Consider the following 26,503-nt stretch of genomic DNA (forward strand, 5'->3'; position numbering starts at 1 on the left):
AAACCCTCCCTATTCAACAGTTTCCTGCCAAAAAGGGAACACAACCAGGAAAACTACATACACACAGACACACATATCCCAGCTGCCTTGCATCAAAAGGTAAAAGGGGGAAGGAAAATTAGCTCATTACTGGTTTGGGCTGTGCTTCTGCATCCCTAACACACTGGCTCAGTCAAAATGTTATCTGCTATCTTTGATATTTTTTTAATGTTGGAGGAAGGATAAAGAAATTCTTCTTGCACCACTGAGAAACATTTTAAATTCTTATACACAGTAGCCAGCTGGTGTTCCCAGAGTTTTTACACAGCTTTTTTGCATTTCAAGTAGGGCTTCTCTACCAGACACCTTCCCAGTGACACCCTGATGACTCTGAGCATGGAGAGGGGAAGGAGCTGTTGGATCACCTGAGGCAGCAGCACAAGGGGGGGCACAAAAGGGAGGAAACTTGGGGTGGACAAGGAGTCAGAATGCCAAAATACTGAAATATGTAGGAGGAAGCACACATAGAAAAATGGGATGCTAGAATGAAGCTGTAAATTGAGGTTTATTCATTTCCTTCATAATTTTACTCTGTGTGTCTGCAGCATACCTGACAAAATACAAGTATCTGACTGCAGTAGGAGTCCTTATCTTACTATGACACTATCATAACAATGTGATCCGAACTATCCAGACTTTTTCCTATTTTGTAACAGAATTGTGTTCTTTAGATATGTTTAGAGTCAGATCACATGCCTGCAATGGTATTTCTAGTAAAAACATCCACAACAAGAACTACTCTGGTACTTGTGGCTTTTTTACACTGTGCATTTCATTTTTCCTGGCTTTTGATCCTTGAAAGCCTGACTAGTGCTACGTTTACAGACTTTCAAATATTTACTATGTTCTCTTGAGGCCAGCAAATGGATTATGTGACAGGTGGTCTTGAAAGACACCTAACCCCAGTGAAAAACCGGACCTCATCACCCCCCTGGACTTTCCACCAGGAAAAAGATTTTTAAGGAAAAGGGGGGGAAAAAAAAAAAGGAAAAAGAACATATTTTCATTACACCACTGGCATTTCAGATCATGTGTTTCAACTTCCCATTGACCAGCATGGGCACAACTCTGTAGCTGGGCTCCAGTCCCCAAGGAAATTGAAGCACCCCATTTCCAGGGGGTTGTGGGATCCCTGCAGCCCAAGGATGAGCTCGGTGCAGACTGCAGCTCTCTGGAGCAGGTAAATCCCAATGGCATCTGGAATACAGTGCAGGGAACAGCAAGCACCCTGACTGCAATTCCCCAGCATTTCATGGCTGCAGATTTAAGGAGCTGCCATCTAAGCCTCCAGTTACAGTTCTACACATTAATCAGTTTCTGACCGAGCTCCTCCATTCTCCCCTAATATTTAGCTGCCATTCTATATTATTTTATTGGCTCCTTGCTGAGGTGTGTGAAATGCATTACATGCAGCCTGAGAAAGGGCATCAATGGAAAAAATCCTTAGTACATTTAATTTTAGCCAGCGGCTGGAGCAGAATGACTTATGGGGCTCTGGTTGTAAAGGAATGGCATGGGAGAAAAGGCTTAGAAAACTAAGGGGAGAAGTGAATGGCAAAGGAGCCCTGCTGCACTTTGTTCAAATCAAAATGCAGAAAACCCAGAGGTGGTTTGTTGTGTTTGGGGGTTTTTCCCTCATTTTTAAGTTCTACGAAGTACATTTGGTTGATGGAGGAGATGGGACAGCAGAGATGTGCCAGTCCTCAGTACTGCTGTCTTGATTTCGTTATCACTTGTCTCAAAATTCATCTCTCCATACCTCAGTCTTTACATCCTGTTCACAGTCTCACCATCCTAGAAAATTTTGAATGGCAGAGGAAACCCATCCATCTCCACAGCGAGCAGAAAGGCTCATACACACTAAATTGTGTCCTCCCAAGTAACACTTTCATCGAGTCTTTATTAAAACATTAATTGACTAGGAAAAAAAAATCACTTGTGGAAAAACTGATGATGGCTTTTATTCTTTGGGGAAACTTTAGCAGCCTGTAAGAGAAAGAACAGCAAGGTCCCTTCATACAGACACAAACACAGCTCATGGAGAGCTCACGGAGAGGAAGAATTTGAATGAGCTGCTCTCATGGTTTGAAAGCTTAATTGCCAAAGAGACTTACAGAAGCCACTGCAGGGATGGCTCCCTGCAAGAAGCAACACAATAGAAAGAATAAGGAAAAGAATAAGGGAAGGGGGAAAATGAGAAGGGAGGAAAGGATAAACACTAAGAATAGGCACTCCCACCCATCAAGCAAGGTGGAGGCTGCCAGCATTTTCCATCTGGAGTTCTCCTGCTCCATTGCACAGCAGCAAGGGCCTGGCTCCAGGGCTGCAGCCACATGAGGGGGGTTGACAAAAATGTCAGTGTAATCCTGACAGGACTAGCTTCCAAGGAGGAGAAGGGGGTTTGACAACAGGGACAGCTCTCCAATTCCCTTTCTCAGCCTTTTCAGGCAGTACCAATCTCAGTCAGTGGCTTGATGCTGTTAATGAAAGCTTCTGTGCATCTGCATTCCCCTAAAGTCACCCTGGTAACTCTGCCCCTTCCACCTGCACAATCCCGGCCACTCCACCTCCAGAAATATGTCTTTTTGTGGATGAGTCTGGGTATTTTGGAAAGACTGGATGACAGAAGGATGACAGCAAGCAGGAGCTGGGAACCCTTCAGATCTGTTCCCCTTCCCGACTACTGCTGTGACCCAAAGCCACGGTGCCACTTACCTGTGGAACACGGGTGCAGAAGCTCCTGCAGGGCTTTGGAAGGGACCTCAAAGATCATCCAGTTCCCACAGCCCTGCTGTGGGCAGGGACACCTTCCACTAAACCAGGTGTGTTCTTTTTTAGCTCTTTCACTTTATATTTATTATTAAAACTGTGCCAAGGCTGTGGCTATGTCTCAAATGTAAATAGTGAGCTTGTATACTACATCAATTTATGGAGTGGGTGTCTGTGTGATGGATTAGTAAAAATCTACAGCATGTTTTAGGAATCAAACACAGCCTCTTTATCAAAGTGTTCAGACACGTCCAGCGTTGTTATAAATTGGCTCTCAGCATAAAAAGGAGATTAAAACATTAATTTTTTGACTCACCATGTTTTTGATTCAAGCAAATTAACCATCCTTTTTCCCTGTATGCTGTCAAAATAATGACTTGTTTATAACAGGTTTAGGCAAGCTGGTGTTGGAAAGGGAATATGACCCTTTCTTTTATTAAATATAAAGATCTAGACTTCCCCTGACGGAAGTACAAGCACTGGATTTATTTATGCCAGAGGAGTAAAACAAAAAACTCAGAGCACACAGAGAAAAATCCATCAATTTCCTCGAGCAGTAATAACCATCTAACCAGGGCAGCACCAGCTAATCCTCCCAACACTGGAGGCTTTTTCCTAACCCGGTCATATGCCTGGAGTCACACACTGGAACTGACTTCTGACCACCAGCACAGGGCGAGAGGTTCAGGATGGCTTCCCAGGGGAAAAGGCCACTCTGCTACCAAATCACTGTCCAGCCCCTCCTGCCCCCTCACCCCTGCTCTCCACAAGCCACATCCTGGGTTTATGTGCTCAAGAACAATTCATTCTACAGCAAATGCGTGTTCTACAGCAGTGTTACAGCAACTTAAAATTCTGTGAAGCAAGAACACACTTCTCAGATTCTCCCAGCCGATTCTTGGAAGCCCATTAAGGAATCAAGCCAGGTGTCTCTGGGGACTTGCAAGTGAAAGAACCAAGTATTCTTTACTTAAATTGTCCAGAACAGCACACACAACTAACATTTGCTGGGGAATCAAGCGATCTTGGTAGCTATTGGCACCACACGTATTTTTCTCTGTTAAAAAGTCCCAAGCTAATTCTTGGTGCAGAAGGGATTGGTCTCAGGGCAGTTTACACAGCTCTGTCCCCCAGCAGCTGTGCACTATTACCATTTTCAAAAGACTTATCAGCATTGCTATCTAAGGATCTTCCCTGGGCTGTGGGATCCAGAGGTAGACACAACAAATTCTCCTCTGTAAATGTCAGCACTCGCACTCGGCGAGCTCTGGTTTCCCGTTAACACACAGATGGAGGATCAGACCAGAGATCAAATGTCAGAGCTACCCACGGCAGGAAATTAAATCAGTATACATGGAAGCAAAAAAAAAAATACTGAAACTTTTTTTTTCCTAATTATATCTCTAGTTTTATGCCACATGACATAAGTTTAAGGTCAAGGGAGTAGATGGAGGTTTTGAAAGGAGTTCTGATTTAAATCCCCCAAGAAAGACCGAGGGTGGCCATTAATGAATCATGGCTACCTTGATGCATCCAGAGGAAACTGCTGGCAGGCTGGGGATGGAGGCTGGACAAATTCAGCTGGGAGAGCCTGAGGAGTTTGAGATGACTCAGCTGTCAGAGGTGGTGGGAAGCTGAATTTACTGCTCTCACCCATGGTGGCCTCTACCTCCACCTGCTGCAGAGCCCAGCCAGCATTTGCCCACCTCTTACTGCAGACAAAGTGCAGATATGTGACTTCCTCTCACAACATATTTAACATGGGGATTGGCATTCCTGCTAGCCAAAGTTTGTGTCAGGGCTGCAACTGGAGCTGGACTTAGCAAGGAAGTTTGGAACTGGCTTAGCAAGGAAATAAGGGCATCTTTCCACAGCTGGGCAGGAGGACCCCCTGTTCCTGCATAGTCTCACACCAGCATGTTATGCTGAGTGCCTTCTCCATATTCAAGCAAATGAGCATTGAAACATTTATCAAACACTTGGTAAGTTCAGATTTCATTTTTGCTACCTATTAATTTGGTGTCCAATTCATGTCCTCTTGTCTGACAGCCACTGGCCACCTCTCTAAAGAGGATTTGGAGCTTCAAGTGTGTCTCAACCTTCCCACTTGGGTGGGTCTTTCTCCTCTCTAGTTTCCCAAATGACTTCCCAAAGCAGGAAAATGGGGAGGATGCAACAACTTTCAAATTCACCTTCAGGAGCAAAGAACGCAGAGTCCAGAATAAACACACATTTAATTTCTTTGCAGCATTAGGGGGTGCTCAGAGAAAACAGAAGGCAGGGTCTGGAACTAGAGCCACAGCCCCAGAATTACACAGTACACTGGCCATGGACACACATTTGCAGTTGCTCAGGCTGCATATGTGAAACCTTGCATGAACAACATATTTGCTGTACAGTGTTAACACAGCAAGTGTCAAACACCAGTGCATGCCCAGAAACAGTGGCAAACAGAGCTGGGAATCCAGAAATCACACCAAGGCCTGCTAGGGAAAAAACAAACAAACAAACAAGCAAGCAGCTCAAGCTCTTGGCCTTGTTCTTCATGCTTCTTTGGTCCCGTATTTGGAATACAGGCAGTACAGAACTCGTATTATAGCCTTCGTATCTCCGTTCACAATATCTGTGGGTACACAAAGCAGAGACAGCAGAAGGAGATGGGAAGTGTTAGCAATCCCTGGAGCAGGATGAGACTGCACCTGCCAAAGACAATCTCCCACCTTCCCCCAATTATAACGTGAACTTGAACAATTGAATTGCGACAGGAAGCAAAATAGGAACTACAGAGGTAGAAACTAATAATTTTTTAAATTAACTTGAGGAAAAGGGACTTTTGCTGCACTCTCTTGCTCGAAGACGAAGGCAGATAATGCAGAGTAAGAAATAATTATTCACTAGAAAGAAACAGAGTAGATAATTTAATAGGGTTTTATCTTGAGATTTTTTTTATGATTATTCTATGTCAGGAATCATGTTGGAATTACTTGACACTTTTTTTTTTTCCCCTGTAATATTTGCATGATGTTTTGCTGCCATTGACTGCATTGGTTTTCGGTTTGGGGTTTTTTTGTTTGTTTGCTTAATTTAGTTTTCAGCTTCTTTCTTCTTGGCTATAAACTGCTCTTGTATTTAAAAATTGTAGTGGAAGAGGGTAATGGATGCAGAGGGTTTACTGTTCTTCTTACCATGCTGTAAATCACTGGGAGAAAGACTAACAAAGAAACACCAGTAAAATGAGATCCTTGAGGAATCTCAATAGTGTAGCTGTAGCAAGGACCCCTAAATCATATTAAATTCACTCACTAGCTGAGGATTTCCCCAGTGAAGCTAAAAGACTCATGGATGTTGGCACCAGTAGTTCTTATACTGATCAACTCTGTGTTTGAGGCGGTGCAGAATAGCCAGAGGGGAGGAAGGAAAGCACAGATTTATCTCTTTTCACACAAAAGGTGGATCTCAGCATGGAGACCTGAGCCCACACAGATTACTCTGTTAATGTTCATATAAATAAAAGGTCTTTAGCTTTCCAGGCTCCTAGCTCTGTGCAGCACAGCAAAAAGCCCACAATTCATGAATGCCCAGCATGCAAACTGCCAACATCACCAAAGCATTAGTGGGAAAAGAGAACAAAAGGAAAAACAAAGGAAGCCCTAAATCCTCTCTTCCCCTCTCCATGATGCCATGTTATGTACCCAACACATGCACCCACTCACAAATAACTAACAGGGAGCTAGAACTGGAATAATGCTTTTTATTTTTAATAAAGATTTGACTTCCTTATTCAGCAACAAGCTTGTGGAGGAATGCTGGGATTATGTGCCCTGCAACAGGTCAGCACCACCCATTAATTAACTACATCCCTCATCCCACCAGGAGCTGGCACCAAATTTTTCTGTGGAGTATTTTAATTGGAAAATTGGACGGGTCCAAATGGAGCTTTTTTGTCTGTTTGTTTTTGTGGTGGAGAAAGAAAGAGAAGCATGCATGCACATTGATTCAGCAATGGAAACATTCACGTGGATGAAGAAGGCCAAGATTCAGCTCCCAGGTCGGAACCAGGCATAAAAGCAATTAAAAACCTATGACTTTCATTTTCAGGAGACTGCCCCATCACTCTTCTGGGTTTGAATAGAGTGACCAGTGTTTCTGATTTTGCAGACATATTCTTCAAGGTATTGTCCCACAGAAACAAGCTTGTTTTTAATGCACTGAAAGTTTTTATGAGACAGGAAAACAGCTTTGCCTCCAGCTCAGCTGCTGTAATTGGAGCTGTCACTGGTTTAAATCTTTAACAAATACTGAATTACTAAACAGTTTAAGTTTAGTGTAAAGTTACTAAACTTATAATAATCTAACTTTTTTAGTATAGAAATAATGATTTTTTTTAAAAAAAAATGTTATTACCTCTACTATTCATTCTGCATGAGGAGCTGTAGGACAGCCATATAATGAAATGTGTCAGTGTCATTTTCAGAACCTGCTTCCTGCAATTACCCAAACTTTTGCTAAGCTGGGATATTAGCAATTCTATTCCAGGTAAGTTTGCATGTCATGACTCACCTTCAGAGTTCACAGGAAAATTCAGAAGACCTCCCTCTGCTAGCAAGTCCAATGCCAGGTTAATGTTGTGAAGCTGTTGGAGAGAGAGAGAGAGAGAGAGAGAGAGATTAATATAGCTGACAATATTTTCTAACCAACAGAAGGTTTTAGAAAGTATTTCTCTTGTAGCTGAAGACACTGATTCATAAATATGTACTCATATTCCTCTCCTTAGTTTCAGTGGAGTGCTCTTCAGAATTTCTACCAATTATCATACAAAATTAGATGTAAAATCCATCTCCAGAAAAACATGTCCCATGAGGTGGGCAGAAGAATCCATTTATTTAAAATCGACCTTGCATGTGAAAGACTTGTGTTAATGAATGTTTCCATGGGGAAAACAGGCTGGATTCCTAACTGGATCTAATGGACTCAGGGAGTTTATTTCTGAGTATTTTTTAACAATGCCCACATGCTTACCACACTTGGAACAAACCAAAAGGAAAAAGTTCTCTATATTTCATTCAGAATTGCAAAGATCCAGCATGCTTGTGAGCTAGAAGTTTCTGCCGTACTTCTAAGGGTGTCCATTCACATTAACAGTGGCAATGATATCCTTAATAACACTCATCAGAAGTTAAGCAGATGTCTATGAATGAAGGCTGAGGGTTTTTTCTCATTTTTCCTCACTGCTTTTTCTCTCCCTTCCCCACATAAAAGCAGCACCACACACAGAAGCAGTGGTTGTAGTTGATATTTTAGAAGTAATATCCCCTTCTAACAGCTTAAGGGCAGTTTACTTGGCTGGTAATTAGCAAGTTCTCTTCCTCTAAACGAGTAACAAGAACTGAATGAACTTCAGATTGTCTCTTCTTGCCTTCCCTGAGCTACTGGGCAATTTATCCTTTGGGACACTGCTGTTCCCTGTTGTGTTGTGACAACAAGCACAGGAGTCCCCCATGCATAAGCCCAGCAAAATCTCTGTGCTCTGAAGTGAAGCAGCAGATTTATGTTTCACCTGGTTCTCTGGCTTACAGTAACTAAGACTGCCTGTTTGGATCCAGGTTTGTTTTGTTCCTCTGATAGTCAGCAGCCGGGAGAGCTCAAGACCATAGAGTTCTGCACAGTTTGTCGGTCAGAATGAGTAAATCAAATGTTTCCTTAGTGAACCAGCACAGGCCAAAAGGGCACATTTCCCTCTCTGGAATGCATTGGAGATTTTCGAGGAATGACAACATGCACATTTCAAAAAGCATCCTCAGATAGAAATACCAATTATTACCCAAGAAAGGAAAGCCTTGTAAAATAAGGTGCTTTGTCCAGCTGTGCTTCCAGACTCAAAGGAGGTGGACAGTTTTCTAGGATTTACTGCTGGACAGCAGTCAGGACATTTGGGGTGTTTCAGCTCTGGGCCCGTTTTGGCAAAAGTACCAAGTTCACACAGTTTTGATAAGCACACGAGCCCTCCTTCATCATCATCTTAATCTCCTGACTGCAGAGATTTCACCCCTAATTTCAGCCTGAACTATTTTGTGATCGTATTCTTTGTCACAGAATATACACACCTTTCTACACTCACAAGCACCCAGAGCTGCACTTCTTTACAGCTATTTATAAATGCCTTTTTTTTGGCAATAAACACCCCAAAAAAACCTGCAGCAAACCCACCCACATGCAGTGTTGTCTTCTTGCACCTCAAAATTGATCATCTCCTGAATTTCAGTCATGGAATGGTTTTGGTCAGAAGGGACTGTAAGGTGGATGCACCGCACTGATCCCAACAGTGCATGTGGTTGTCATCATTCTCACAACAAATCCCAGCAAAGGGTACATCTTTATCCTTTACTGCACCAATTATTGTCTAAAATGACATGGAGTTAGAAAGCACTGAACTGAAAGACATGTTTTGTGTACGAATGACAGCTGAACTATGGTCCATTGATATTTTCAGTTGTAGTGTCATCCCACTTTTCGTCTTGTAATGAGCATCAGAGGAGAAACAAATGGTAAATACCACTGTGGCAAACTGTTCAACAGTAAGTCCAGTCCTTGGGAGTAACTTTGCTACAATGAAATTACTACAGTGTAAAGAATTGTACTGAAGCAGTACCCAACTTCATTGTACTCTCTGATGCCAGTAAGAACTAGGAAGTCTGAGCTTGATTTGTACTAGAATTTTAGGGCTATCTTATTTCCAGAAAGAAATCTGTGAGGCTAGAATAGGGCTGAACCGAAAAGAAAATGGTTATTGATGAAATTTTAACTGAGAAAATATTCAGTGACCTCCTCTGAATAAAGCTAATGGAAACAGTAAAAATTTCTGTCCAACTCAATGGGAACAGACCAAATGATTTTGAAAATCATTTCAAAATCTGAGTGGAAGAGAAAAGGAAGAAAAACAACTCTAGGGAAATGGTTTGATTATGTCTGATTCAACCCTTCAAAATGTATTTTCCCTGTTCTTAGATTAAAAAAAAAAATAAAAAAAATCTGTTTTTCCTAATTCATTAAACAGTTACCAACTGACAGCAACGAAATTTTGACAACATTTGAACCTAGGTCTCAAACAATTGTGCTTTTAAACTTTCTGATGGAAAGCTCCATGGGAATATTTATTTGTTAATATAGGACCTCTGAGAATTTTCATTACAAATAAATATTGCCCAGGGGTATTAACTGTGCTAAGGTTGGGAATAAGATGAAAGCTTCATCTGTGTGGGGAAGCTGTAATGCAAACCATGCCAGAGGAGAGATTTTCTTCTCTGGCAGCTCTCAAGCAAAAAAGATCTGACACATTTCACTTCCAGAGATTTGAGCACAAACCAGGAAAAATAGTTAGACTTTCAAGATTTTCAGAACTATTCAGTGACCCAAATGAAAAAGCCTACCCTCACCAGAGACAATCTGAAAATACCTCAAATATCTCAAAATATATCAACATTCCAGACCTGTGGAGGAGGCAGCCCAGCACACACTTCCCTCTGGCTGGTGACAGCTTTTACTTTTAAAGCACAGATGAAATCTGCCTGGTAGAGGTGGAAAAAGGTGCCAAGCAGGTCTGGCTGAGTATGTTACAGCCCCCAGCCTCGGGGGAGGAAAGGATGTAAACACTCAAGAGCTTCCCGAACACAGAAGGGGCCTTCAAAATGTCTTGGTTAAGGTATATTTTTAGGGCGGCATAAAGAGACCCACAGGTATCAGTTCTGCTACGCAAGAGGTGTCACCCTCTTCAAATCCTTGCTTGCAGGACAGACTGGTAGAAGAGAACACACCCATTCCCCACCACACAGAGCCCTGGATTTCACCAGAAGGCTGCAGAAGCATGGCCATGCCAAAAAATGCAAGTAACAGGTGTTTGCCTCCTATGAGATGCTAATTTTGAAGAGGACCTGTTCTGAGGTATTTTGACAGCACCGAGTGCCTGTGTTGGCACTGTCCCAAACCCCCCCCCTCCTGCAGACACTGTGGGCACAGGACCTCACACTCAGCAGCAGCAGTGGAAGCAAGAGGCAGAACACACAGTTAGATGGCTCAAGCTCTAAATAATTACAGAACAACCTACCATCTCTGTGGTGCTGGCCGGGGTCAGGAAGAAACTCCTTAAATTCAGAAAGTAACCCTCTAGTTGTCCAGTTAAGAGAAGTAAGATAACTCCATCTGAAAACTAGATAAGAATTGCCTGAAAATTATTTGGCTTTAGTAAACTATTCCAGTAAATGCCATTCTAGCAATAAAGGAATTTAAATGTTACTCGGGCAAGCAGACCAGACAGCCCAATGACTCAGCTCCCTCAACCTCTTCCACAGTGAACTTCATATTTCCTTAGATAAGGCTCCCAAATTCATACCTGTGAAAATACAGCCTTGTACAAGGACAGCTATTAAAACAAACTATTCCAAATATGAAAATACTTCAGATGAGCACAAATGCATACGTATAAATAAAAGAAAATTGTGCTTAGTGATGTATGACAAAACACCTGAAAACCTTCTTTTCTTACAGTTGCCCACTGGGAAATCCCAGTAGAGCACCCTGTTCACCAGAGCCCAGGGAGGTGATCCTGAGATGCCTGTGGAGCACTTCTCTTGCAATTTCATGCTCTAAAGAAGCTCTACGTTCAGAGGATGGGACTTTGAAATGTGATAAAAATAAGGCCTTCATACCACGAAGAAAATGCAGCATCAACAATCACTAAGTACAGCAATCAACTTTGCTTTCATTTTAATGCTCAGAACACCTTCATTTCCATCCTGACAAAGAGAGAACCCTTAGGAGTTGGGCAGACTCTGAAAATTACTCCCTGTAGCATTACAAGGGCAGCACTCAATACAAAGGTTGTATTTTTGCACTAATTATTAGCTTCAGAAACTTCAGAGACTGAAGCTTGATATCTTAACCTAAACCCAGAAATCATTATGTTGCCAGATTTCCAATTACTGTAATAAAAAGGAGAATTCCTAATGGTGAGAGGAAACACCCAAATGGCTGACAAAACATGGGTAACGTGTAGCTTGGAGCACACTACCTGAGATTCGATGTCTCTCACATTTAATCCTAATTTTCCAACATGCTTGTCAACAAATTGCAAAAGTGCCTGAAGAAAAAAGACAGGGAAGAAAGGGGGAAGGAAAAAAATAACTTTTTCGGTATCTAAGTTTGGCCTAACAGATTTTGATGTCTACTAAAAAAGTAAATTACCTTTTTTACAGCATCCAGTTTATCTGGAGCACAGCTAAATAATTCATCAAAGGCATCATCTTCTGTATCAAAACAACATTAATTGATTTTATTTTGAATAACTGACAGATTAGAGCTTTAATGTGGCTCCAGAAGGAGAAAGGTATTTACAACTTGCAAGCCAAGGAGGAAAAGAGTAGCAGGGAGGCAGAGAAAGATGCTGCTTTTAAATTTATCAGAGGACAGGATGACAGGCTTCCCTTCAGCCTGACCACATCAGAGAAAGCAATTTACTTCATTCAGCTCTGTAATTTTCACCTGCAGAGGTTCTCCGTTTGTGCTGCCACCAGTCTGAGCACTGGCCAAGTTTCACGTCACTACGGTTTATCTCTTTTCACTTATATTTTTTTTAACCCTGAACCTCTGGGATAAAATACAGGGAGCAGGGAAGAGCTGTATGTTGTACTGCTCTCCCCAAACAGAAACATCTGTGACACTGAATTTGCAGAAAAAAACCCTCCTCCTTCCTTCCAAAAACCACAAGCAAGATATGGAGACACTGCCCTTCCTCTGAATATTCAGAGACCTCAAAAATGGCCAGTTCTGCCACCCAGTTTAAAGTGGGCAACGAGCTGGTGCCAGCAGAGCTGTGCCAGAGAACTAGCAGGAGTCTAAAGGCTTCCAAGGAAATGAGATCCATCCAAGTGCCACCCTCGCCTCCCCTTTCTGCCCAGATGCAGCAAAAGCAGGATCCATCTCCTCACCCAGCCACAACACGGCTCTGGTTCAAGCATGAGCAAAGTGTTTGAAACACCCCGAGCAACGAAAAGCACACTGGCAGCACAATTAAATGGAGAACCAGTTTCTACAGCACAGAAAAGCAAAGGCAGCTTGGCTGGAGGGAAATTCCTCCCAGAAGACAGTGACAGAGAAACCTCCTGTGTGAAAGGGTTTCCTCAGGTTTCTCTGTTCTGCCTGTTTGGGGGTTGCTGCAGGAGAAGTGTCAGGGAATAGGTGAATCCATCACACAAATCACAGAGAGCCCTCTTCTGGAGCCACGCTTTGGGATTTCTCTCTTTGCTAAGAAAGCTGTGTCAAAAATAGAGAGAGAGCATCTTGAAGAGTGAATTGCAGATTTCTCTTCCCAGCAGAATCAGCCCACTGAAAGAAACACCTAATTATGGGTTGGGGTTTTTTCTTTTCTTTTTTTTTTTAATTTTCTTCTTTTTTTTTTTGTTTGGGGCAGGGGTGAGTGATGGAGTTTTTTTCACAATTTCAGCCCACACTAGAGAACACTCAGTGGAATAACTGATAACTACATATTAAATTATATAGTTTGCACCTCTGCAAAGGATGAAAATGCCAAAATGAAGGGCACAGCAGAGAATTCAAGCAGTTGCCTTGGTTCTCTGGGGATGCAATGTGCTCCTTTGCAGCAGGCAAGAGCAGCTCACGCTGAAGCCTGAGCAGTGCCCAGACCTTCTGCAGGCTTTGCACACATGGACATTTTTCACCTCAAGTGTTTCCCAGCCCTCAAAAGCCCTAAGGGTAAAAGCTCTGGGGACGCTGGCTTGACTGAGCTGCCATCCACAACCGAGTACCAGTGGATTTCAAAATCTCATTTGCAAACTGTGGGAAGGAAAGTACATTAAACCGGTAGCAACAGGAACCACAATTCTGAAGCCTTTATAAATAGTTCCAACAGTGAACATGGTCCATGCACAAATCCAAGCTGCATTTTGTCCCCAGACAGGTTTCTTTTTTGGGTCATCAACCCACCTTCATGTCCTGTCTCCCCCCCATCTGTTGCCTGTAGTCCACAGGCAATGTGACCACCCAATTTCCAAGCTGTATTGTGTTGCTATGAACAGGCATCAACAGAAGACATTTGGAGAAAAACACTGGGAAAAAAAAATCCATGAATCTCCATTAACTTTAGTGGGAGCATACTGATTTTATCATGAGGTAAAAATGGATCAGGACATAGTGTATAAAAGCACATAATGAAACACTGAACTTGGCAATGCCAGCACTTACTTGACTGCGCTTCTACATTCTCTCTAGAAGTGCAATAAAAAGCAAGAATTAGAAAAATGATTCAGCTGACTTGATCTTATTCATAAGCTTTGCTTATCTGCTATCTTGTAAAGCAGGAGATAGAGTTCAAAGTGGCATTAACTTTATGTCAGAGTGACTTTCCAACAGACATTTTTAAGTACACTCCATATTTGTGTAGGGTCTTGGAAGCATATGAGATTTCAACTGGCCCACACACCAATGAACATTTATTTTACAAGCACAATCCTCAATATCCTCTTCCAATAAGCTGCTCATGATATTAGAGCTTGAAGATGTTCTGGCATATAAAAAATGGTAGCAGGAAAATCTCTTTCTAGTCCTTAGAATGATGCCCATATTTTTTCAGTATATAAATGATATCCTACTACTTAACTCCTTTAATAATGACAGTACCTCACACACTCAGCAAGCTAAAACATTTCTTCCACAGTAAAATAAGAAAAGAACTGCCTCCTTTCTCTTTATTTAAAGACACAACAACAACAAATTAAAACTGGATTTAAACCTTTGTGGCTTTAGAAAATCTCCAATTTAGTCTGGCACAGGTAAGTTTATAGTACTGGAATTTTATTACTATATTTGCTATGAAATTTCATGGCAATTACAAATGCTAAGCTTCAGAAATAATCATAAATATTGCTTTAGAGAAGTTTTTATATAGAATAAATAAAGATATTGCACCATAATGCCAAATGTGAAGAGGGGGGAAAAAAAGGAAAGAAACCAGAGAAATAACTCACATGCATATGCATGTCTGGGCTTACACCTTTTTCATCATCATGATCCCAGCTACTTTTTGTAAGGGGGAACACACCCACAGTGTTTCATTTCTGATTGACAGTGTAAAAACCAGATATATCCCCTCTTACTTGTTTTCTGTGATATATTCCACCGCATTTGATGTCTTTAATCCTGTGGAGGTGGTCTGTTGAAAGGACAATAAACAATGTCGGGTTTGTCACACAAAAAAAATTTTATAAACAAGAATGAGGCTTTCACGACCTGTTTGCTGCCTTAAGTGATTATCAGAGGGCATTTACTCAATAACTCCAGTACAATTAGTACAGGTACTTTGAGAGGTTTCTGCTTCCTTCTGCTCTCTTCAGTCTCCAACAGGAAATCTCTTACTTCGGCATCAGAGGAAGTCCTTGGGGTTTGCTGCTCCTCCCTTTCAGGCAGTTGAAAACATTCTGTGTTTACATGCTGGTGGTGCTAATTTTTGAAATTATATCCCAAATTGTGGGATATTTGATATTCTCCTACAGTCTCAGAATTGACTTAAAGAAACCAAACAGAGGAAGAAAGTGTGCAGATATCTGCTTGTAGAGAAAAATACCAAAGTGTGACCCCAATGGAAGGGGAGTAAAAACTTCCATCACCTAAAGAAAGAAATCTTCAGCATTAAAAAAAATTTATGATTTATGAATACAAGCTTCTATTTTAAAACATTTAGAGATAGTAACAGCAGAATTTCTTCATTTTCTTCTTTACAGAGATCAACAGCTACTTTCAGTTTGGACCGTTCCTTTGTTTGACTGAGGAAGAAAAACAGCATCATGCTTCTCCCCTTTTAAAGGCAGACTATCCTAAGTGAAAACTAAATCTAGTTCAACAAACTCAGAAATTGAAAGGCATGGTTCACAGAACACACAAGTATCTCTTTCACAGCTGCACACACATTTCTCCTAATTCTAAGCAGATCAGCCTTCTGAAAGGACTCTAGGGTCTACTGTAACAAACACTGAGACTACAAATACCTCGATGGTGATTGTTTCCACTTGAACGTTTGGAGGCAGAGCCAGGTTGGGTTTGAAGTGCTTTGCTATTGCAACCAGGAGATGCAGTGTGCTCAGTAAGTCCTTTGCCAAGATAGCTGTTGAGTGTAAAGGAAGAAAACAATGCTCAGTGTGTAAAACAAGTGAACTTCCCTCCAACATCATCAATTCTCTCTATGCAGAGGACCCCAAAGTTATGAAGGGCCATAACACAGGTGGGACATCAGATTGGGGTTTATACAACATCAAAATTTAGCTACAGTACAGCTTAAAAGTGAGACATACAGGGATGCTGAGGGCTCTTAAGTGGTCCACAAGCCACACACTTAAAGGAGGCAGATCCAGGCAGGGTCAGAAATTTCTGTCTCACTTTTGATTCAACTAGTAATTGAAAACAGGTAGCTTAATTACTGTTCTGGCAGTACACTCCCTCACAGCAGCCTTATAGCACAGGAAGCCTGTGATGGATAATTTTCTTCAATTTCACTTCTGCACCTACATTCCACACTCCATTTCAGCTGACTTTCTTCCAGTTGCAAACACTTGGCCACGGCTTCCATAATCACAGAGAGTTTCTGTCGCTGTTTTTTTTCTGTTAATGCAATCTTGTCAACATCCAGCTTGAGAGATCCTAAGTTTTCTTTTACAGAGGGTCCATAGGAAGTAGAAGAATGCATTTCAACATCATTGTAGGGAAAAAGAAAGTGATTAGAAACATAAAATTACAGCAAAGCACACAAAGTCTTGTTTTAAATGTTCAGTACCATTCATAGCTCTGCAAGAAGGAGAGGACTCAAGTCAGTCCTTGTAGCATCATCCCCCAGCCCTATCACTTTACATTCCTTCTACAGAAATCCAAGGAGTGAGTCCTTCCTGTAGATAGTGTACAAAGTCAGTATCAACTCATATATAGAAGAAATCCCAGCTCATCACTCAGGCAATTAAATTATGAAAATCAGCCAATCCTGCTCAGATTGCTGCTCTCAGCCTCGGTGGAAAGGAGATAGATTTGAAAGATGTCCCCAAAGAGAGCAAAAAGGGACAAAAAAAGTAGTAGGGACAGGAGAGATGGAGAAATAGATAACAGGCTGCTCCAGGAGGTTACATCTTTATACAAGCAGCACATAGTGCCAAAAGCCTCTTAGATTTTTTACCAGTTCCAGTACCAGAACAGTTCTTTAGACCCAGAGCTTTTCAATTTTTTTTTTTTTAAGGCAGGAAAAGGTGTATTACAGTGCTGATTCCATCCAATGTTTCTGGTAGCACCACAAGCCACCTTTGTGCTCCTGGCTTACAAAATTTTCCTTCCTTTCAGAAGCACTGAATTTCACACATCATAGTTAACCTTTTGATTATCTCAATGAGCAGGTAATAAGAATTTCTTAGAAGTAAAATAACCATGTAAAACAATAGTGGGAATTTGTTCAGAATTGTGATTATCACAGTTGACCCCCAGTGCTGTGAGAAGTGATGGCAGGTCCCCGCTACTGCGACTCCTGAGGTTTATCCTCTGATTGGAAAGTTCCTCCATGAGATGTCTGCAAGAACTAAACTCAAAGGAGCAGCTCACCCAGGAGATGATGAAGTACCAGCCCATCATACAGGTCTTCTTCCAGACTTTTAACTACTATGTGTTCCTCTTTCAGGGTTCTGTTAATCCACTCAATCAAGAACTGCAGGGGAAAGCAAAGCAATCTTATTCCTGTTTAGACAGTACAGCACTCAGTGCTATATTCTGTTTCACCTCTCTCTTATCTCACATCTTGGTTTGCTTTCAATCTCCGCTTCCTTTGTGCTTTTTGGTTGTTTTTTTAAAGGGTTAGTTCTTCCTAATTTTCAAGTGAGATAGACACCTCACTAGTTATATTCTGATGAACTCTGTTATACAGCTGGGGAGAGAGACCCTCTTCCCGCTTCCACCAGGGAAAAGGCTGCACAGTACACTTCCCATCCCCTGCCTTCATCACACATCACAGAATTCACACAAATTTAACTGCCAGGCAGAAGTTTGTAAGAAAAGAGGCTTCACTCATTCTGTGGGTAGTTTCTTGTACTCATCCATGCTACTAGCACTCCTCCCTCTCATCTCCTGTTTTTGTTTTCTTTTTCTTTCTACAATATTGTACCACCCGATCTCCAAATACCTGCTTGGAACTTTCCTATATGGCAGTCCTCCCACTGGCCTTCCAATATCCTTCCTGCCTTTGCAAGGGGAAGCTGCTCAGGAAGCCAAGGTCTGGCTACAAAGGGAGAGGAACCACATGTGGTCCTAGACAGGAGAACAAAGCAGCTCCTCAGCACTTCTCCAAGCATGTGTTTTATTCACATGTGTTGAGAGAAAGGGAAGATGACCTGGCGAAGCAGAACAAAAAAGCAGTAACCCCAGCTGGCTGCCAACATGAACATCCCTCTTATAAGAGGGAAGGGTATTGCTTGTATTGCTGGGATTGCTATGAGTGAGTGTCTGGAGTGGATAATATCCTTCTCACTTGCTGTAAACAGAGGAGAAAATTCATAGCACATTCTTGTAAGCTCGCCAACATTAACAAAAGCGTAAGAAGGGTTTGAAAAGAAAAGTTTCTGAGATGCTTGAAACTGCACAAGAAATAAAGAGGCCTGAATTGAGAAGCTGTCAAACTGTAATACATGTCCTCTGATAAGAAGTATCAAGAGCAGAAAGCTGTGCTCTTCAGCTGATGCTTGGTGACACTTTGGATGTGCGAGGAGTAGAGCAGTACCCCAAGCACAAGAGTACAGCCAGAGGGAAGTCAGAAAAGCAGCAAGTACTGCTGGGTACAGACCTACGACACCCCTTCTTTTCTCTCCCAGGTCAACACAGCCACATCCACAGCCTGCAGCTCACACAGTTCTGCTTTCTGTCCAGTTGTGGGGGCCCCACTCAGGTGCAGAGCAGAGCCTTGTGTCTAAAAATGAGTAAACAGGGAAAGCAGAAAGGGAATACTTCCAGAAGTTTGCTGCTGGCTTCCAAACGTAACCATCTTCTATGCAGCTGGATATTTATAGCAACTACAGGGAGCCATTTTGTATTTCTCAGCTCTCCAGAGCCACCTCAAAATGAAAATGCAGTGAAACAGTCTCTCTCCCACGAGAGTTTCTTCACTTCCCCTCTTCTTCCCTTGAAGATTCCTCCCTGTCCCTGTCTCCATCCCAACTGCTTCTCGAGAGAAGCCATCAGATCTTTAGATTAAGAAAGCAATCAAGGGGCACTGATGGGTATCCAGAGGACTTTGTCTCCCTCAGGACACAATTTCCATCTCCTCATCACCCAACAAAAAGAAATTAAGACAGTGATGACCATCATTTCAGGAATCTCTGACAGGAAATGGATTAAGCACTGAAGCTCACAGAAATCTTCATAACTGAGGAAAACTCTTCATTTTTGGCTGTCTTGAAATAACAAATCCAGTCTTTCTGTAGACAACAAAATTGCATTTTGCAGCACCACCTTTCAGACTTTCCCTTTTGAATAACAATATTTTGAAAGCCTGACACAAAATCAAATCTTTTTGATCAAACGTGCACAAATACCTAATACAGAAACACACCTACCTACATGTTTATAAATGCTACAAAATACAAACAGCACATACCTTAAGCTGCTTTTCATAATATTTGTAACAATTTCAGCACCTCCATAATGCAAGGAGTGCTGGTCTCATAAGACACATGCCCTTTTTCTTCCAGGAAATTTCAGTACTTGGACTGTGCTGGTAGAGAAACACAGTGATTGAACACACCAGGGGGACCTCCAAATTAGATGGAAATAAAGTACTTGCCTGTGGAATAGGATTCATCCTTCACAGTTACCTCAAGCAGACAATACAATGGCCTGAAAGCTTTTATCCTGAATTCCTGGTGACTTGCATACTCTTCCTCCTACCCGCCACTGCTCTCTGCTAACCTTGCCAGCTGAGCCAGCTGCTGGTGAAGGCTGTCACAAGTCAGTAGAGCAATCCTAAATGTTACCATGGGATCAGTGCAGCAAACCTGCACCTGCCTGCACATTTCTCTTCAGTCACAGCAAATGCTGACATGGGTCTGCTTGTGGTCCCAGCCCAGTGTTTCAGCTGGATTCTCGTTGCTGTTACGTTATCATCACAATGAAAGAGCAACTGGGCACTTCTGGTGTGGCTCACCCAGCAGAGGTGTCACATCAGAAGCCACTCAGGTTTATATCTGCACTCCACACCCAGCAGTGGTCACTGCATTGGAAGCTTGATCCTGTATGGCCCCAGCCACCTTGACACCGTGCTGAAACAAAAGCCCTGCTTCACTTGTGTGGAGCCCCAATGCCAAAAGCAGAGCTCATTCCCATCTGTAGAGAGTGGGGAACTGGGGTCAGGGAGCTGGGCAACTTAGTGGGCTGAAAGAGGTTGAAGAACCAGGTCCTTTCTTTCCTTTAACACAACAGGTTAAAACAACTGGTGAGGTGAGAGTTAAAATATGCAATAAATGAAGTGGTACCAGTTTTAATTCTTCCAGTTTGGGGCTGTTCCTTGAGGTTGGTTTTATGAGTTTCCTCTTCTCACCTATGGAAGGAAGCAAACAAGATCCATCATAATTATCAGATATGACTAAAGTAAGTTTGTAGCTAAATCTCCTACCAGTTTCATATTCCAAATATGGCTAATTGCCATATGTAGAAATATTCATTTTTTAACTAATTCCCCGTGAGCAAGAAACTAGTATAGCAGACTATTAAGTCTATGGTTGGAAATTATGCTTCAGTGTACTCCAAATCAGTAAGATCTAGATGGACAATTCTGGAAAGAGGAAAACACAAACTTGGTCAGATTCTTATGTGTGAAACTTAAATTTCAGTTAAAGAACCAGCTGGACTTTGTGTTGCTTCTTCATGATCTGCCCCCAAAGAGTCAGCAGCCAAATACACACACAGAGCTTACTCATTTCTGGTACAACCATGGGATCACTGCTGAAAAATACACAATTCATTTGTACAGCACATTTTCTGTTTGGCCTTTCAGGTGGTTCTTTGGACTTTTTTCTGTCCTGGTTCATAAAGCACAAACCTTTAGCAATGACATCCTCAGTTAGGAATCGATCAAGTGTAGAAGGCTGTGTAAATGCATTTAAGAAGTCTGGATCCATTGTTTTTAATCACTCCTGGTAAACTGGTAAAAAACATAGGGGGGAAGGGAACATGAGTAAAGTAATGTAAAGACCAAAATTAGTGCTAAGAAGAAAACAAACAAACCGAAGGGGTTTTTTATTGGTTACTATTTCATCATTAGTTGCTTTAAAATAAAATCTAAAAATATATTTAAATGTGTACAAAGAAAAAGAAGTTATAAACAGTTTTAATTTTTTTCTGTTAATCATCAAAATATAAGAAAAAAGACCCGAAGTACTAAAACTTGCTTTAAGTACACCTAATTCCATTTTCCCTTGATTGGATATTATTAGTATTAGATAAGTAAAATCCTCTTTCAACTGAAGTGAAAAAGAAGCTTTCAGTCCCTACGTATTAATGGATATGTGCTAGAAAGTACAAAAACTACCAATACTTAAGGAGTATTAAATCAAGAACCCAGTAGTTAAATTACTGACACAAGTTTCTAAATACAAGCAGCTTTCTTTATTAAACCAGCTGGTACAGCTGTGGGGAAACAAGAACAGATGTTGGAATCTGAATAGCCTCTTACAAACTCCAGTACAGAGTCATAGAATCACTTAGATTGGAAAAGACCTCTAAGATCATTGAGTCCCAGCTGTTCACCCACCACTAAACTAAACCACATCCCAAGTGCCACATCTGCATTGCTTTTGAATCTCTCCAGGGATGAAGACTCCAACACTTCCCTGGGCAACCCCTTCCAATGCTTGACGACCCTTTCAGTGCAAAAATTTTCCCTCCTGATGTCTAATCTGAACCTCCCCTGGCACAGCTTGAGGCTGTTCCCTCTCCTCCAGTCCCTTGTTCCCTGGGAGCAGAGCCTGATCCCCCCTGGCTGTCCCCTCCTGTCAGGGAGTTGTGCAGAGCCAGAAGGTCCCCCCTGAGCCTCCTTTGCTCCAGGCTGAGCCCCTTTCCCAGCTCCCTCAGCCCCTCCTGCTGCTCCAGCCCCTTCCCCAGCTCAGTTCCCTTCTCTGGACACGCTCCAGCCTCTCAATGCCTTTCTTGTCCTGAGGGGCCCAGAGCTGCCCCAGGATCTGAGGTGTGGCCCCAGCAGTGCCCAGCACAGGGGACAGTCACTGCCCCGGCCCTGCTGCCACCCCATGGCTGGCACAGCCCAGGTGCCTTTGGCCTCTTGGCCCCCTGGGCACACCTGGGCTCATGTCCAGCCGCTGTCCCAGCACCCCCAGGGCCTTTCCCAGCTTTCCAGCCCCTCTGCCCCAGCCTGGAGCTGCAGGAGGTTGGTGTGACCCAAGGGCAGGACCGGGCCCTTGGCCTTGTGGACCCTCAGACCATTGGCCTGGGCCCATGGATCCAGCCTGTCCAGATCCCTCTGCAGAGCCTTCCTGCTCTCCAGCAGATCCACACTCCCACCCAGCTGGGTGTTGTCCATGAACTGACTGGGTGTGTACTCCATGCCCTTGTCCAGGTTATCAGTAAAGATATTAAGCAGGACTGGCCCCACTACTGAGCCCTGGGGACACCACTTGTGACTGGTCACCATCTGGATTTGACTCCATTCCCCACCACTCTCTGGGCTCAGCCTTCCAGGCACGCAAGAAGCAAGATGGTTCTTCATAACCTAAATGTGCATTGATTTAATTGCCAGAAATCAGAATTACTTACTGCAACTGTACTGTGGCCTGCAAAGGTGAAGGAAATTACAGGAGGATGCGGGCTCTTGACACTCATAGCAGAGCATGGTTTACTCCATATCTGTTCTAGCAGGAGTAAGAGAACTCATCCTTCCCAACAGCCCAAAAATCTCTGGAAGTCAGAGCAGAGCAGACGTGATGACCAGGAAGACTTTTACACTCCTCTGAGTCATCAAATCCCAGCTGCTGCTGGGCACAGGGTACCTGGGGCTCAGCTCTCTGACTGGGAGTGCTGCTGTTTGTGAATGGGAAATGCTCTCTCTGAAGTTCAGAGCTACTGGGCCACTGTAGGAGAGGGGATGTTGGCCGGTTTTGTGCTTTTTTTAACAGAAAATGAGATGCTCCATATTAGATGCTCCCTCAGGAGAGGACTCCCACTCTCTGCCCAGGGTACCCACATTGGGAGCCCGGTCTCCTAAGGCTTCCTGTGAAATTAGTGGGAATGTTACCTTTAAAGAGCAATCCAGAGCATTTAAATGAGTGGCTAATCCTAGCTTTAGGAATGGAGTTCCCTCCATTCTGTTACCAGAGACAGACCTGGCTGCTGCTGCAGGTGCCTGAAGTGAGATGCTCCCATGACCCAGAGCAAGGCACCTGCTGAAAATGCTGTGGCACAGAACATCTCCAAAGTGGCATTCCTCTGCTTGATATCTTTATACACCACAGTGGTAGCTTCACAGCAGCACAGTGCTGCTCTGAAGGTGTCCACATATTTCTTACAGCTCCAGTCAAAGTGCATTCTGAACATGTGTTTTAATACAGATTTTGCCAAAGCTGAGAATATTGGTAGAAAATAGCAACTGGGTGCTTTTGCACATCAATCTGGTAAAACAAATTGCTACAAAACTGCCAGCAAGGCACTAGGAGAAAGGGTCACAAGAGAATTAATTTCATTATGGTGGCGGCAAAACTGAATGCTATCTTTAAAAAGGTGCTTGATATAAAAAGATAGGAGAAATAGAGTGATGTAGTGCCTGAGGAACAACTGAACTATCTGAGATAAGACTCCCCAGATGAAATTAACTGAGAAAAGTTAATTAATAGAGAGCAACCCGAGGACAACTTACTTTACTTACTGTAAATTAGGTTTCTGACAGCTGTGATGCCTTGGGGAAGTCCTGCTCATAACAGAAATGGTCTGTGTAAACCACAGCTTACTCTCACTCAGCTTTGCAATATACTTGTGGGTCTCTTACTTCCTTCGACTATCAAAGTGGTGTGTGCTGTCTGCCACACCCTTGGGCTCTTTTTGGCCAAGGAACCTGAACATCAGAAGCCACTCTAAAAGCTGGAAACCTGTAAGGAAGGGCCTGAAATTCAGAATTTGCAATAATGTGGCATAATATCCTCTAGGGCCTCAGTCCTGTGTGTCAGGCTACCCTGGGTAAGACTAACTTGCCTGGTATCCAGTCCCTTCCAGTACCTTAGGGAAAAAACCAGAACCCCAAAAACTATAAGCAGTGCAAGGATACAGAGGTACTTCCCCAAAACTCTTTAACAGTGTGCAGCTCAGCCTTCCTAAAGCAAACCTGGGGGCCTGGTCACTAGAAGCTGTCAATACATTTACTCCCCATGAACTTCCCACTCACCCCTTGAACATAGGCCTGTGTCTGTCTCACCACTCAGCAGTGAGAAGGTGAAGAGCGTGGCCCTACATCACGTGAAGCTCCATCTCCTGTTTCTTGCTCGGACCCACCAGCTTCCCCCGAAGGCACCACACAAAGACCAGCTGATCCCCATTCTTCACACCCCTGTGTTAATGCTCCATGTTACTACTGCCCTACTACCCCAAACCCTCCATGTCCATCTCTTTCCAAAACCAAGAAAAGACAGCCTAGAGTTATCCTTCCCTGGAAAACCAGGCACCTTTGGTAGGTAGCACCTTTGGTCATCCTCAGTGCTCTTTTCTGAGCTTTCTCCAGCACAATCACAGCCTTTTGGAAGTGTTAGGAACCAGACTTGCCCAGATTTAGAAAGGTGCACTGCAGCATTCACAGTGCTCTCTGTTCCTCTCTTCCTAAGTCCTGTTTGCTTTTTTCATCACTGCTGACACTTCATTTGGAATTACCTATTAGCTCTCCAAGATTTTATTCCTAAGTAGCAACACACCATTCAGAGCCCATCATTTATTGTGTTTCAGATCACATTTATCAATATTGGTTTCCCACAGGCATTTCAGAGCCAGAGAACTGCAGTTCTTCAGCATTTAATTAGACTCATTGCTTATTACTCGTAATTAGCATTCACAAGCAGTCCTTCATGTGGCATTGCAGCATATTGGTGAGGCTTGGTCCCAGACACAGCCTTTCAAAGAATAACATACTGCAGGAGCAACATAAAATGGAACCTGCCAGGGTTGGGACACCTCCTTGGGTGAGCTGTTTAATGAGAAACAGGAAAGGTCGGAAGAGCTGGTTCTCACAAATATTTCCATATTTGCTGCAACCAGCCCCTGCCGCCCATCAGTAAAAATTTGCTGCTCAGAGCTGTGACTGACATCCTGTTTTTTCCAGCCCCCATCCTCCTGCACAAGTTCTTTATCAGTACTTGGAGAGGAGAACGTTGTAAGAGACAACTGCTTGAATACTGACTGTACAGGCATTTCATTGTGGCATCTTTGAATAAAATAGATGTTTAATTACGGGCTATTCAAAGGAAATGACATTCTCTGAATGAAATGCTCTTTCTCTGAGGATGCCATGGATGTACAGGCTTTGCTTTAAAGCCAAGGGGTGTTTGACTTTTTGTGGGCCACCTGCAGTGGCTGCCAAGAAGTGCATTGTTCTTAGGTCAGGAGCCGGGCTATTGCACAACCTTGCAATGTCACAACTACTGATAAACAGCTAATTCTCAAGTTGGGTCAGGGCAGCTCACTTTTCCTCCATGAGTCCTCACAGAGTCCAGCTCCCAGATATCCCCAAGGTACCACAAAAAGCACTAACGAGCAGTGGTTTCTGGCTTACAGCTGTAGAACATACACAAGGCATTTACCAATGCTACCAAACTGTTTTATTTCCTGCTTGAAAAGGCAAAAGCCCTACTCTGCCTTAGCTCAAACGCATTTCCTAGGAATGGTTGCCCAAGTAGATCACACAAAGGAGGGGAAAAAAACCCCAAGTGGGAATGGTAATAGTAATATTTCTGCCTTTGGAAAACCAGAATTAAAACATAAGTAAGAAAAAAAGAGCATGTGCATTGTGCACCCAGTTTAAAACTTATTTTCACTTCCCTGTATAGCGCCAGACTTTTCAGGAGCCATCTTTGCTAATTAGCACCAGAAGAGATGTTATCTTAGTAAGAACAATCCACACAGACACAGAAAATCTTCCAGTTAAGAACAATAATTATGAAAAAAAGCACCCAAAGGAGTCCCATTTTCCAAACTTACTATTCTCTCCTTCAAGTAACTCTCCAGAAGCTCTTCCAAGACCTCGTCCCAGGACTCAGGATGCAGTTTCTGGGGGAGAGGGCTGAGCCCAGATTCGGAGGTGTCCCATGTAGGGCAGCACAAAGCACGCAAGGGGAAGTTGTGTGGCGGTGCTCTGCTCTTAAAAATGAAACCACGCTCCCATCCGGAACTTAATCGTCTGTGTGCTAGTCCCGGCTGCAGAGACTGAAATAAACAGGAATACAGGTGCAGGAAACATGCAGCCCGGCAAATCCTGAAACACCAGAAACAATCAGAAAGCTATGATCGTTCTTGGATGGCACTGCCCAGCATGACTGGGCTACGCTGCCCCTGGGGTGACTCACAGAGCACTTTTACTTTGTATATAATAATAAACTAGCCAAGAGCAGACAAGATTATGTTCCACTAC

The 26,503-nt window shown here is 42.9% G+C and overlaps 1 protein-coding gene across 1 annotated transcript; it reads right to left on the reverse strand.

The window, feature by feature from the left end:
* Positions 1–5,023: 5,023 nt before the first annotated feature.
* On the reverse strand, positions 5,024–26,257 carry PARVG (parvin gamma). The gene is made up of 13 exons (XM_032107306.1): positions 26,074–26,257; positions 20,930–21,031; positions 20,364–20,428; positions 17,449–17,551; positions 16,378–16,518; positions 15,861–15,976; positions 14,973–15,028; positions 14,062–14,084; positions 12,046–12,107; positions 11,873–11,941; positions 10,910–11,011; positions 7,369–7,441; positions 5,024–5,431 (listed from the first exon to the last, which is right to left on the reverse strand). Exons 2-13 carry the CDS (start codon positions 21,006–21,008, stop codon positions 5,352–5,354), a joined length of 969 nt encoding a protein of 322 aa, XP_031963197.1. The 5' UTR covers positions 21,009–21,031; positions 26,074–26,257; the 3' UTR covers positions 5,024–5,351.
* Positions 26,258–26,503: the final 246 nt, after the last annotated feature.

This window comes from Corvus moneduloides, chromosome 4 (genome assembly GCF_009650955.1).
Source record: "Corvus moneduloides isolate bCorMon1 chromosome 4, bCorMon1.pri, whole genome shotgun sequence".
Taxonomy (NCBI): Eukaryota; Metazoa; Chordata; class Aves; order Passeriformes; family Corvidae; genus Corvus; species Corvus moneduloides.

What these genes read in the sequence shown, in the direction of transcription:
- PARVG (XM_032107306.1), bottom strand. Translation starts at nt 21,008, where the DNA reads ATGGATCCAGACTTCTTAAATGCATTTACACAGCCTTCTACACTTGAT. An exon ending in TGAGGATGTCATTGCTAAAG is followed by an intron (nt 20,429 to 20,929) that starts GTTTGTGCTTTA and finishes TTCCTTCCATAG; the next exon opens with GTGAGAAGAGGAAACTCATA. An exon ending in TTTTCCTGTGAACTCTGAAG is followed by an intron (nt 5,432 to 7,368) that starts GTGAGTCATGAC and finishes GTGTACCCACAG; the next exon opens with ATATTGTGAACGGAGATACG.